Source organism: Gekko japonicus, unplaced genomic scaffold (genome assembly GCF_001447785.1).
Source record: "Gekko japonicus isolate JY-2015 unplaced genomic scaffold, Gekko_japonicus_V1.1 scaffold1155, whole genome shotgun sequence".
NCBI lineage: Eukaryota > Metazoa > Chordata > Lepidosauria > Squamata > Gekkonidae > Gekko > Gekko japonicus.
In genome coordinates, this window is record NW_015166457.1 from 238265 (window position 1) to 252057 (window position 13793).

Genomic DNA, 13793 nt, shown 5'->3' on the forward strand with positions numbered 1-13793 from the left:
GGAAAGAGGAAATAGTGGGGGAGGAGATACTTCCAGCACGTCTTTCTGGGTTCCCACTTGCATTGCCAAATTCTTAAACAGGATCAATTCTGTTTAAGGTGCAATTCAAAGACTGATCACTACATTTAAAGCACTAAACGATTTGGGACCTGGAGACTTAAAGAACTACCAACTCCCATAGCCTGTGCCAGATGTTCACCCATGAATACTCCTATGCTGCCAGCCTTGGAATTCCTTTCCCAAGCCATACACCTACCATCAAATGTAATGCAATTTTGGTGCTTGATGAAGACTTCTCCTTTTGTCCAAGGTTTTTTTTTTGTCTTTTTCTTTTTATTATAATTGCCTTGCACTGCTTTGTTTTAGTTGTTAAGTATTTTGCTTTTATAGTATTTTAACTATTATTCTGTATAGTTCTATAGTTCACATGAGTGAAGACAATTTAACAAGTTTCAGTTGTCTCCCGGTGGAACAGATTGCCAGATCCACAGCACATTTTGATCAATATCAGCATGCGTCCATCACCATGAGGTATCACCCAAAAATACTACCATTACTGTCTGTGTTTCATGTTTAGCCTAGTAATTATTTTACTATGCTGCTATATTGTTATTCTCAGTGCCATTGAACTATTTCTGATTGTTTGTTTATACTGACTGTAGAGATATAAAATTGCTGTTCTATTAGTCTGGAAGCTATCTCAATAACTGAAAGTATAGGAAATGGTTCTTTCAAATAAATAAATATAAACTATGTAGAGTAGGATAGGGTGGTTAAACTATTCAAGTTCAAGAAGTTACACTTTCCATGGTAGTTATTTTCTATCTCATTAAAAGAAATTGTTTCTGTCGATTCCAGATCACAGTGTTGTGCACCTGTTCATTTCATGGCTTGGAGTGGCGGCACAAGAGGTGGGGGGGATACAAATTTACCCTCAAGGCACATTACCTGCAAATAGCAAATGCATGCATTTTGTATGGACAGTTCAAGTTAAGGAGAGAAATTGATCCAGACATTTCCCATCTTTTGGGTCTGCCCTAGTGCTTTTAGACATTAAATTATGTCTGCGCCAGCTGAAAAATAATAATACTCAGAGTCCCTTGTCGTCATCATACTCTTTTTGATAGTTGCAGTATACAACATCTCACTACAATTCATTCTCATTTGGGGCAATAAGATACAATATAGAGAAGCGCTGACAGGATTAATCATTCAGGTACCAGGAAAAGGAGGAGCTGCTATCTGTCATTAATGTTTAAAGTCTTAGGAGTAGACATGGGTGAAGACAACTTAACAAGGTGCTTGTCTCCTGTTGGAACAGATGGCCTGATCCACAACACTTTTCGATCAATATCAGCGTAACTGTCCCACCTGTGTTCATCATCATCATCCAGAAATACTACCTCTTCTGTTTCATGTTTAGCCTCAAGGAAAAGTGGTAGGAAGCTTGGACGTATGTAACGGGAAGACCTTCTCAGTGCTGACCTAGCTAAATAGGAGAAATCCCAAAGCAGCACTACTCTTAACAAGAAGGTGTCATTTTATGTTACATGTCCAAAGCCTTTCCCCAGACTAAATATTTTACATACTTTCTTTAGTTGACAGTATGATTCTCATACTGTTGTCAAGGACCTCGATGTCCTTGACAACCACGACGATATAATCACTGACCTCGAGCCAGACATCCTGGAATGTGAAGTTAAATGGGCCTTAGAAAGCATTACTAAAAACAAAGCTAGTGGAGGTGATGGTATTCCAGCTGAGCTATTCAAAGTCTTAAAAGATGATGCTGTTAAAGTGCTGCACTCAATTTGCCAGCAAATTTGGAAAACGCAACAGTGGCCACAGGATTGGAAAAGGTCAGTATACATTCCAATCCCAAAGAAGGGCAATGCCAAGGAATGTTCAAACTATCGCACAATTGTACTCATTTCACACGCTAGCAAGGTCATGCTCAAGATCCTACAAGCTAGGCTTCAACAGTACGTGGATAGAGAACTGCCAGAAGTACAAGCTGGGTTTCGAAGAGGTAAAGGAACTAGAGATCAAATTGCCAACATTCGCTGGATTATGAAGAAAGCAAGAGAGTATATTGTCACCTTGCTTATTTAATATATATGCAGAGTACATCATGCGAAATGCTGGCCTGGATGAATCACAAGCGGGAATTAAGATTGCTGGGGAAAAGATCAACAACCTCAGATATGCAGACGATACCACTCTAATGGCAGAAAGTGAAAAAGACCTAAAGAGCCTCTTGCTCAGGGTAAAAGAGGAGAACGCAAAAGTGGGCTTGAAGCTCAACATCAAAAAAACTAAGATCATGGCATCCGGCCCCATCACTCCTTGGCAAATAGAAGGGGAAGTCGTGGAAGTAGTGACAGACTTCACGTTCCTGGGATCCCAGATCACCACAGACTGTGACTGCAGCCATGAAATTAAAAGACGCCTGCTCCTTGGGAGGAAAGCGATGGCGAACCTAAACAGCATGATAAAAAGTAGAGACATCACCCTGCCAACAAAAATACGCATGGTCCAAGCAATGGTATTCCCAGTAGTCATGTATGGCTGCGAGAGTTGGACTATAAGGAAGGCCGAGCACCGAAGAATAGATTCTTTTGAACTATGGTGCTGGAGAAGACTCTTGAGAGTCCCTTGGACTGCAAAAAGATCAAATCAGTCAATCCTAAAAGAAATCAACCCTGACTGTTCCCTGGAAGGCCAGATAATGAAACTGAAGCTCAAATACTTTGGCCACCAAATGAGAAGGGAGCACTCACTGGAGAAGACCCTGATGCTTGGAAAGCCATTATATTACCAAACACAATTATTACTTCAAATGCACAGTTAAAATAATCTGGTAAAACAAAAGGTATGGATGGCGGCCTGCAGAAGGGAATCATTAGTAAAAGAATGCCGTATTCTAGACACAACCTCTACCGGAGATCATCACAGGGGCTTGTATTCTCTGAGACAGCAGGACCTTTCAGCCTACTCCTCTTGCTCCAAGGCGGGCAGGCCAACTGAATCCCCTCAGTATTGTTTTGGAGGGTCATTGAATCCTCATAAATAACTGCAGGCGAAGTGGGACTCTGCAGTAAAATAGGGAAATTAGCAGAATTCACCACCCCCTTTCAGTGGAAGGGCCTTTCTCTCGCTGGAAACAGACAGCAGGATACAAGCAATCTTCTTTATAGTAGTGACTTAGGGCCACCAACTCTGGGTTGGAATGTTCCTGAAGATTTGGAGGTGGGTCTGGGGAGGGCGGGGTTGGGGGGGACTTGTATGGGGCATAATGCCATAAAGTCCACCCTTCAAAGCTGCCATTTTCTCCAGGAGAACTGATCTCTGTAGTCTGGAGATCAGTTGCAATTCTGGGGGATCTCCAGGCCCCACCTGGAGGTTGGCTGCCTTAAGTAGTGTAGACCGTACACTACAACTGTCATGTAGAAACAGCTGAGATGTAACTAATTTCCTAAGATCTAGGGCTAGGTATTCTCATCCACAGGGCCTTAGAGAAGAAAGTTGGCTGAGTGGAATGCCTAATTCCACTCCGTTCTTGAACACAGACGCTGAATTGAACAATAATTTCCTTGTTGGATCAGACCAAAGGTGCATCTGGTGCTATATTCCATATCCAATTAGATAGATGATCCTGGGAAGCACATACCACAGTGCAAGCGAATCCCTTTCTTTTATTTAGATCCACATTGGAGGTCTTATTTTTAGCTATTTTGGTTAATTTATAGATCTCACCACATTGAGTTGTTGAATTCTTACAAATAGTAGCAACTCTCAGTATTTATATTGCGCTGTTCCTCATTCTGTCAGTAGTCTTTACAACGACCTTGTAAAATAGGCCGGTATTATAATCCACACATTGGAGACTGTAGATTTCCTAATTCCAGCCAGTTCATGGCAAAACAAAAATCTGATCTAGGGACTTTCCAGCACATAGTTAATGTTCTTAACCAGCCATGGATTACTTTTTAAACTGCTGAAGTGAATCTCTAAATCCACAGCCAAAATCTGGGGTGGGGGGAGGTACTACAATCCCACAAGGCTGCGCAAAAAATGTCCATATGCAAAACACCCTTGATGACAACTCAGACCCAAACAAACACTGAATAATAAATTGCCTTCAAAAATATAGTGTTTATTTACAGTCATACTGGCCAATCCGCTCACTGTTTATCCATATGTCTGGCTGCCAAGTGGCAAGTAGCAGCAACAGATCTGTGGGAGAGGGAGGAAACTAGGACTCCCATCTGGTGACGATGTGCATGCATGAAATACTGCACTGTAAGGTTCCAGCACGTGAAAAATAACCCAGTGAATCTGGTCGAGCCCCTCACAAACTCCAGCACACACCACTGAAAAATCAGCTCCGTGCTTGCAGCTGGTGAGCAGCACACCAGTGGGTGTTCAAACATTCCTAATAATGGATTTTCAAGTTAAGGAATTACATAGTCAGTTGGGTGATCAGGACCTTGAAAGGCTCACTGCCAAGGCGAGTGGACTAATTGGCAAGCAAGGACTTTGGAAAGTTTCATAAAAGATCTGAGAGTGACAGAGTCCTTAAGTAGTCATGCTGGAGGTATGTCTCTCTTAAGAAACCTGGGTTTGGGCCACTGTGTGACATAGAGTGTTGGACTGGATGGGCCATTGGCCTGATCCAACATGGCTTCTTTTATCTTCTTATGTTCTTAAGACCCCCAGTCCAAAAGAGACAACTGCCAGGAATTAAGGGAACCATTTTCAATGGGGGGGGGAAACAAATTTTACCTTTGTGCCCATGAAAAAGTAGCAGAGAACAGAATACCTCAAAGAAATAGCAGCCACTATGCATATAGCCTGTCACCTATCTTCTTCAGCCTGTGGGCACTTTGAAAATTTTAAAACAGGGATGGGACATAACTGCCCTAACCTCATCAGATCTCAGCCCAATCTCATCAGATCTCAGAAGCTAAGCAGGATTGGCCCTAGTTAGTATTTGGCTGGAAACCAGCAAGGAATACCAGGGCTCCTATGCAGAGGCAGGCAACGGCAAACAACCTCTGAATAATGGATAGATCCCAGGCAGGAACGCACAGGAACAGAGTTCCAGCTGGGTTCAGAGTTGGCCATGCCCACTACAGCCAAAACCTCTGCATGCGTGGCTACAGAGGGAAGGCTTGGAGATTGACACACACACCCGGCAACTCCAAGGCGGGCAGGCCAGGGGGGGCCTGGAAGGATCGGGGAGGCATTTAAATGCCTCCCCATGCCTTCCCCGGCCTGTCCAAGGGCTGGCTTGCCCAGGCTCCCCGCAGCTGTGGGGCGCCTGGGCAAGCCAAGAGAAGGCAGTTTAAACTGCCTTCCCTTCAAGGGGGGGCTTGCCCGGGTTCCCCACAGCTGTGTGGTGCTCAGGCAAACCAAGGGAAGGCATGGGGTGAGGCCTAATATGCTAATGAGCTGCACTGTCAGGGTGTGGTCTAATATGCTAATGGGTTTCTGCTGTTGGGTGTGGCCTATTATGCTAATGAGTTCCTGCTGGGCTTTTTTTTTTTGACAAAAAAAGCCCTGGATAGATCCAAATGACATTGTGCCAATTTTTCTACCATTTGGGTTTGGTATAATAGCAACATTAATGAATAGATTAATGAGTGCATAAGTGTGAATGAGAAGTCTTAATATAAGCCATACACACATGTGTCGATGCCTGTGTATGGCAGTGAAACTTATGGGACACAAAAGAAATAATATTCTTGATACAGTTTTCACAGGGGAAAATGTAACTTTCCCTCTCTATAAGGTAAAGCCACATTTATTAGTCTGGAATGCTTCATTCCATCTGAAGACATTTGTAAACCATACTCATAGTCTAAAAAGCAGCACTTGTGAAGCTTTCTTCATATGTGCTTTGGAATTAACAGCTCTTTTGAGATGTGTTTAATCAAAAATTCAAGTCTAAAAGAATTGTATTCCCCATGTTATCTTTATGTAAGTGGGCATGAAGAAGATGTTTATTTTACAGTTTCTGAGAGCTTTGCGCATTTTACCTAATATTGTATCCAGAATAATACTGTACAAACACCCCATGGTTGACTCTGTTTTTATCAATAACGGTGCTGAGGAGAAATCAAACTACCTAAGAGTAACAGTGTGCTACTGAAGAACAGTATTTCTAGCATACAAGATAATCACATTCAAATAGCTGTGAAAGAAGCAAGTGTACAGAAAGACGAGTGTTCCACAGTTGGTGTTCAATACTTGTGTGAAGCCTGTCTCTCATGATTACAGTGAATTGCATTCAATGCCAGCTGTTGTGGTTCTGGAACTGCTGCATCTCTGTTATTAATGTTCTTCGGTCGTGAATTGTCAGAAAACGTGCCCTTGCTCCATGTGATACAATCATGCTAGGAAACAATGGGAGAGATCAGCATGATCCAACTGACAGCAGTGGTGAAAAAATGAAATAAGGCTGGCTATGGGTGCTAGAGGGGAGTCTTATAGATAGCACGGACCACCAAAAAGACAAATAAGTGGTTCCTAGATCAAATCCCAACATGAGATGGATTGGCTCAGTTTATGCCATGGCCCTCAGTTTGCAAGACCAGAGCAAGGTTGTTAATGATGGGACATTGTGGAAGTAACCAATTCAAAGGGTCACTGTAAGTCAGAAGTGGCTTGACCCTACATAACGCACACACTCGAATAAGGGGCTGACACTTGGCATAGAGGAGCACAAATAGGAACAAGATGGCAGTGAGCAAGAAGAAACACAGCCAAAGGCGAATCTTCCGGTGGATGAAATGTTCAAATTTCACCTTTGTTCAAATCCCTCTATATCTGAGCTCTATATATAAAAAATTGTCTTTTCAATATAGGTATATTTTGCGCCAGGAACAGGAACCTTGGAAGAACATCCATTTTTATAGTAGCTATTCTACCCATCAGTGACAATTGTATATCTTTCCATCGTAACAGATCCTTCTTAAGCTCATCCACTAATTTATAGTAATTATTTTCTATTAACAAACTATTCCTGTTAGATATTATTATTCCCAAATATTTAACTGTTTTTACAATTGCCATCTCTGATATATCATTTATCATCCTTGTCTGGTCAGTTGAGCAATTTTTTGTTATAATTTTTGTCTTTTTTGTATTGATTTTTAAACCAGCGACCTTTCCATATTCATGTATTAAGTTAAGGAAATGTGGTAAAGATTCTGTTGGATTTTCTAATATAAAGACCAGATTGTCTGCGAAAACCAGTAGTTTATATTCCTCTCCTCGTGTCTTTAGACCATGTATCAGCACATTATTTCTTACTGCATCATTAAGAGATTCTAGAGCAAATATATAAAGTAATGGAAATAGTGGACAGCCCTGCCTTATCCCTTTTTGTATCTCAAGATTTGAAGAGATATCTCCATTTATTATCATTCTAGCATTTTGTGTCTTATATATTGCGGAGACCATTGTCAAAAATTTCTGTCCACAGTCCCATATTGCTAATTTATGCACTAAAAACTTCCAAGATAAATTATCAAAGGCCTTTTCAGCATCCAAAAACATTAAGGCCAGCTGTTTTTCCGGATGTGCTTCAAAGAACTCTAACACAGTTATGATTGGCCGTATATTCTTTTTAATTTGTCGTTTGGGTAGAAATCCTGCTTGGTCTTGGTGTGTTATTTTCATTAAGTCTTTTTTTCATTCTAGCCGCTAAAATGTTTGAAAATATTTTGTAGTCTACATTCAGTAAAGATATTGGTCTATAGTTCTTAATATCTCTTCCCTCCGTATCCGGTTTATGGATCAGCGTGGTCAGTGCCTGATACCAAGACCTAGGCCTATTCCCTGTATGACCTATTTTTTGAAGTAAATCTTTAAAAGGCAGACTAATCTGTTCTTCAAAAACTTGATATATTGTCATATTTGGAGCAGGAAAGAGGAAGCATTAGAAGAATACCTTGCCAGCTGCATACCATCTCAGTTATGTCATTGTCTCCTTCCTACCTACACTAAAGATGTGCACCAAAAAGCAAGATCCAAAGGGCTCAGGCCCTTTGGCTCTTAGCCCATGACTTGCAATTGGTGCCCTTGGAGGAATCAGCTGTAGAACCGTGACCTGGCCAAGATCTATTCTTTCATTTCTCTTTGTGGGGGAAAAAGTAGGATATAAACGTTTACATAAATAGAATTAAAATGAGAATAACAATCACTACAACCTTCTTTTTCATACATTGTTGAGTTGCAATGACTCATCCTTGGGATAGTAGAGCCTTTATGGAGGAAATGACATGAACACATGATGCTGCCTTATACTGAATCAGACCCTTGGTCCATCAAGGTTAGTATTGTCTACTCAGACTGGCAGCAGCTCTCCAGGGTCTCAGGCAGAAGTCTTTCACATCACATACTAGCCAATCTTTTCTTCTTTTTATGCTGGAGATGCCGGAGATTGAACCTGGGACCTTCTGCATGCCAAGCAGATGAGAACATAAGAACATAAGAGAAGTCAATGTTGGATCAGGCCAATGGCCCATCCAGTCCAACACTCTGACACACAGTGGCCAAAAATACCAGGTGCCATCAGGTGATCCAGCAGTGGGGCCAGGACACTAGAAGCCCTCCCACTGTCGCCCCCCCCCAGCACCAAGAATACAGAGCATCACTTGCCCCAAACTGAGAGTCCCTATCTATACCTTGTGGATAAAAGCCACTGATGGACCTCTGCTCCATATGTTTATCCAGGTCCCTTTTGAAGCCATCCATGCTTGTAGCTGCCACCACCTCCTGTGGCAGTGAATTCCATGTGTTAATCACTCTTTGCGTGAAGAAATACTTCCTTTTATTCATTCTAACCTGACTGCTCAGCAATTTCATTGAGTGCCCATGAGTTCTTGTATTGTGAGAAAGTGAGAAAAGTACCTCTTTCTCTACCTGTTCTATCCCATGCATAATCTTGTAAACCTCTATCATGTCACCCCTCTCTGCCACTGAGCCACAGCCCCTCCCTGTTAGATCATAGATCATAACAGATTATACACAACAGTGGTGAATGAGTGAAATATTTGGTTATCAGAAATGGTAAATATTTACGACGTCAAAAAGTTTTACCAGCATCCCCATAAAACCCACATATAAAGTGAAGGATTCAATCCAATACAGAATTTCCCGTTTCCTCCTTTCAGGACAACTGTAAGCATGACTTCAATCGCTTACCTCCCAATCAGGAGAAGTTCCCCCAGCACCTTCAGTCGCCTCATAGCTATGAGAATCCCCCTGACAGTCATTCCTTCACAGAAGCAGACCACAACTCGGGCCTTCGGCAACCTGTCCCGGAGCTTCTGCAACAATCGGTCAAAGCTCTTTTCTCCCGCATTGCTGTAGATCTTGTCCGAATGAGCAATGCAAAGACCTTCTTGGGCAGCCAGCTCTTTGAAGGCTTCCATGCCGCTCTCGCCATAATTTCCTAAACAAAACAAATGATTATTTTATTCCGGTGTGACACCAGCACCATCTGAATAGTTGCTCAATTACCAGAAGCTATATCTACCATTCAGATTATGTAAATTTTAGTTAAATGAAGCTTTCTAGCATCTCAAATCCCTGTTGGAGCCTTACTTGCCACTCATGGTAATATTAACATATTGAAATACCGCTCTCTTTTATATAAATATGGTTGTGAAAATGCCTTGGGCTATAGAATCAATTGGCTATTAGCTCATTAATTGTAACAAAAACAGTTGTGGAAGGGCAAGGGCACCCAAGTATGATAAAGATTCTTCACTTAGCTTTGTTCTCCTGCAGAATGACATTTTTTTAATATAATGAGACTTTCCAGAATCTAAAACATACTTGACTTCAAGACTGACTCTTCTTTGTTAATAGAGGATACTGAAAGCAAGCATTCGGAAGAAAGGCAGGAGGAGGCAAGGGATATAAAGGTTAACCAAGAAAGTGAGGATTTGAGTTTCTCTGGGGGCTTGTTAATACTGAAGACTTAGGAGACAAAAAAATCAATGGTGCTGTCAGATGTTAGGGCGCTTTGAATAAGTAGTGAACCAAGCTCAGAAGTGCTGGAAAGGAAATGTTCAAATGGGCACGGTATCTACTGCCTCTTCTAATGGCTGCAATATGAGCATGATTCAAAGCATCCTTCCATGTGATTTGTAGCTCACAGGTTACTCCACTCTACTTTTGCACCTTGGCTGTTTTACTGTCCTCTGCCCTTTAGGAATCTTCAAATTGTTTGCTACATAAAACCATCTCTTTGATTTTATTTGGTAGCCCATTGCTCTGTGTCCAAATGGTTATTTTCCTATGCAGGTCCTTATGGGAATGGGATGGATTGGACCATGTGCCATGCATAGGTTTTGCTTTGGAAGAGCTATTTTCTCCTTTTTTTAAAAAAAAGGTGTCATCTCGGATTGCCTCATCAATATTTTTTCCACTTTCAGTAACATGACAGCAGATTGACAGCAGAAAAATATACAAATAATAACGCAACGAAAGGTGAATTAAAAACTAATATAGCACTCTGACTATTCTACTAGATTCTTCTTGCCATCTAGGAAATGCTGGGGAAGTGGGACATAAGCAACCAGTTTCAGTAGTTTGGACAGTCCATTACTTCCTAACCAATGGAATTTACAGCAGATTTACACAGATAAGAGAAATTTGAATCTCTCCCAGCTAACCTGATTTGGAATCTGAAGAGGTGCTTGTTGAAATGCCCTCATTACCAGTACTATGAAGTAATGTACAGTTTGAGGATTTCCTTTGGGTGTCGATCTCACAGTCTAGTTTTTCCACATAGTCCATTTCTATCATCTTCACCTTGTAGACTGCCTGTTATGTGTAGGAGGTGGAGGGAGTGTGTTGGAAGCCATCCCACCTCCTCTCCTACACCTGACAGGCATCTGCCTGTCCAGTGTGGGAGGGGGAGGAATATTAGATGTCACAGTGGAGGTGGGGCTGCACCTGATGGACAACCGCCTGTTAGGTGTAGGAGGTGGGGGGAATGTGTTGGAAGCCATCAGAGAGGCTGGGCCAGTACCTTTGCTTCACCTCACAGGTGGTTCTTGGCCACTTCTGATTTTCTCACCTGTCATTAGCTCTCTGCAGTCCCCTGTAACTTTTTTTTTACCTCAGAACACTGAGCTCTGCAGCTGATCAATCAGAGAGTGGGGGGTGCAGAGAGGCAGCTGCCTGGCAGCCACATAGGAATCAATGGGCGAGCACATTTTCCCCCTTTTGACCCACTTAGGGGTAGAATATATAATTCAATAAAAACACACAAACAACACCAGAAACATTAAGTATGGTCTGTAACCATTATTAGGAGTATGCCAAGCAAAACTAAAAAGTCTTCACTTGCTGGTCAAAGACCCCAATGGAGGGAGACAGATGAATCTCCCTGGGGAGTGACTTTCACAGCTTTGGTGCCATGACCAAGAAAACTCTTTCTCAGATCACCATCCATCTAGCCACAGATGGTGTGGACAATGGAAACAGGGCCTCCATTGGTGTGGACAATGGAAACAGAGGTCATTTCGGGGGGATTGGGGGGGATCGCAGTTCCCCCGGGTGAGGTGCAGGGGGCGGGGCACACGATGAAGCCCCGCCCCCTGCTTCCGGCCGCCCCGCTTCCAGCCCTCATTCAGCCAGGAGGAGGCAGGAGAAGAGGGAGGATAAATTGCTTCCCCCCTGCCACTCCCCACCCCTGCCTGCCTGGGGCCAGGGAGGGCCTTGGTGGGGCTTCCTCGCACTCCCACCGGCCTTGCAGATCCACCGCCGGGCCCCTGATGCCAGGGGGTGTGGCATATGCTAATGAGTTATGCTAATGAGTTCCCCTAGCTTTTTTTCTACGAAATGACCCCTGCTCCAAAGAGAAATTGAGTGTATGAGTAGGTTCATATGACAGAAGGTGGTCCTTAAGGTATGCTGATCCCGGGCCATACAGGGCTTTAAAGGCCCAGCACCTTGAATTGAGTCTGGAAGTAAAATGGAAAGATATGGTCCCTGTGACCCACTCCAGTCAATACTATGGCTACAGCATTCTGTACAAACTGGAGCTTCCAGACAGTCTTCATGGGGAGTTCCACGTACAGTGCATTGCAGTACTATGCTCTAGAAGTTACCAGGGCATGCACCACAGTGGCAAGTTCATTTTTGCCTAGGAAGGGTGGCAGCTAGGCTTGCCAGCCCCCAGGCCCAGGTGGGGGATCCCCCAATTTCAGGGGCTTCTCCCTGTCACAGACCAGCTGGCCGGTGGGGGAACCCTGCCCCTAAACAGTAATATTATTGCATCGGGAATGTCATGTAGAGATGCTCTGGTATTTAGGCAAACTCTATGGTCTTGCCCCTGGTATGCCTTGGAGGTCGCCCTTCCAAATAGTAGCCAAGGCCAACCCTGCTTAGCTTCTGAGATCTGACGAAATTGGGCTAGCCTGGGCTATCCAGGTCAGGACAAGAATGTATATGCCCTCAAATGGTACATTTGAGAGTGGATAGTAGTTATTCAGTTTTCCTGGGTCAAGAGTAGGTTTCTTTAGGATTGGGTGCACCATTACCCACGTCAAGGCAGGAATAGTTACCCCCTCTTTTGGGCAGGCATCTATTGTCTCCTGGACTCAGCCCACCAGCCCCCCCCCTGGCAGATTGAAGCAGTCAGGAGGGGCAAGAATTGTACAAGCATGTGGTGGGTCTCAATATTCCAGGAATCCTGTCTACATCCCCAGAGGGTGACTGAAGAAGGCTGGGTGTATACAGAATGCATACTTGGGATCAGAGCAACACGATAATAGCTTCTTGGTATCCCTGGCTGGAAGAGACACTGTATTCAAAACACAATATTGTGAGTGCAGTTCCCAGATCGATGCAACAGCCAGAGCTGTACATTTATAATCCTGGTCAGCTTTAGAGGCCACCTCCATTCTGTACTCATCGTGAAGAGCCGATTGTTACTGTAGTTAATTATTTTACCAGGATGATGCATATGCATAGCTGGAAGATGACATTCATCATCACCTTCATGGTACTTTCCTCTTGAATCCTGAACATACATGCATTGATCAAGGGAGTTACCACTATCAATAGATGCAGAGCTTTTCCAGCACTAGCATGTTTGGCTTCCTTAGACCCACTCATAACAATTTATTTCTTTATTTTAAAAACTTCAGTGGGTTTAGAAGGATGTAACTCTGCTTTTTATTGCACTGTTATAAACTTATATTTCTCCCAGAAAACTGCATCCCAAGATGGGTAACAACAATAAGACCTATACATTATGAAAATATAAATTAAAAGCCATTACAATAGCCAGTAATAGTTAACTGAAAATAGTGTTCAGACAGCGCTGGCTCTTCGGCTTTGAAACGGAGATGAGCACCGCAACCCTAGAGTCGGACTCAACTGGCTTTCGAGCAAGGGAACCTTTACCTTTACTATAGTGGATTGGAAATTGGAAATCCCATTACTATACAAGCTGTGGCCACAATATGATAATGTATCAGTCTGGAAGCACCATATCGTTACTGAAAGGAACTGAAAAAATAGCAGAAGGTCCAACATCAGCTTTTTATCTCAAATTTTGTATAAACTTCTACTGACTTTAATGGGAGCAGATTTAGGTCAGAACAGAGTAAGCATTAAAAGTATTCCCTGGAGAGATGTTTTAAAAGCTGAAATACTTAATCACTGCAGTTAATTGCTTGTGACAGCCAAGAACATTTGTCTGCTACAAGGGAGTTTTCATATATTCTTTACCTGTGCAACTCAAAATAAGACCTCAATGGCTG

General features: G+C 42.8%; 1 protein-coding gene across 2 annotated transcripts in view; it reads right to left on the bottom strand.

Moving 5' to 3' along the window:
- Nucleotides 1-13793, bottom strand: part of GRM1 (glutamate receptor, metabotropic 1) — a 296102-nt gene that overhangs the window by 219231 nt on the left and 63078 nt on the right. For both annotated transcript variants that reach the window (XM_015412041.1, XM_015412040.1), the window contains exon 2: nt 9214-9463. In XM_015412041.1, the coding sequence (XP_015267527.1) occupies nt 9214-9463 (250 nt within the window). The remainder of the gene's footprint in view (nt 1-9213; nt 9464-13793) is intronic.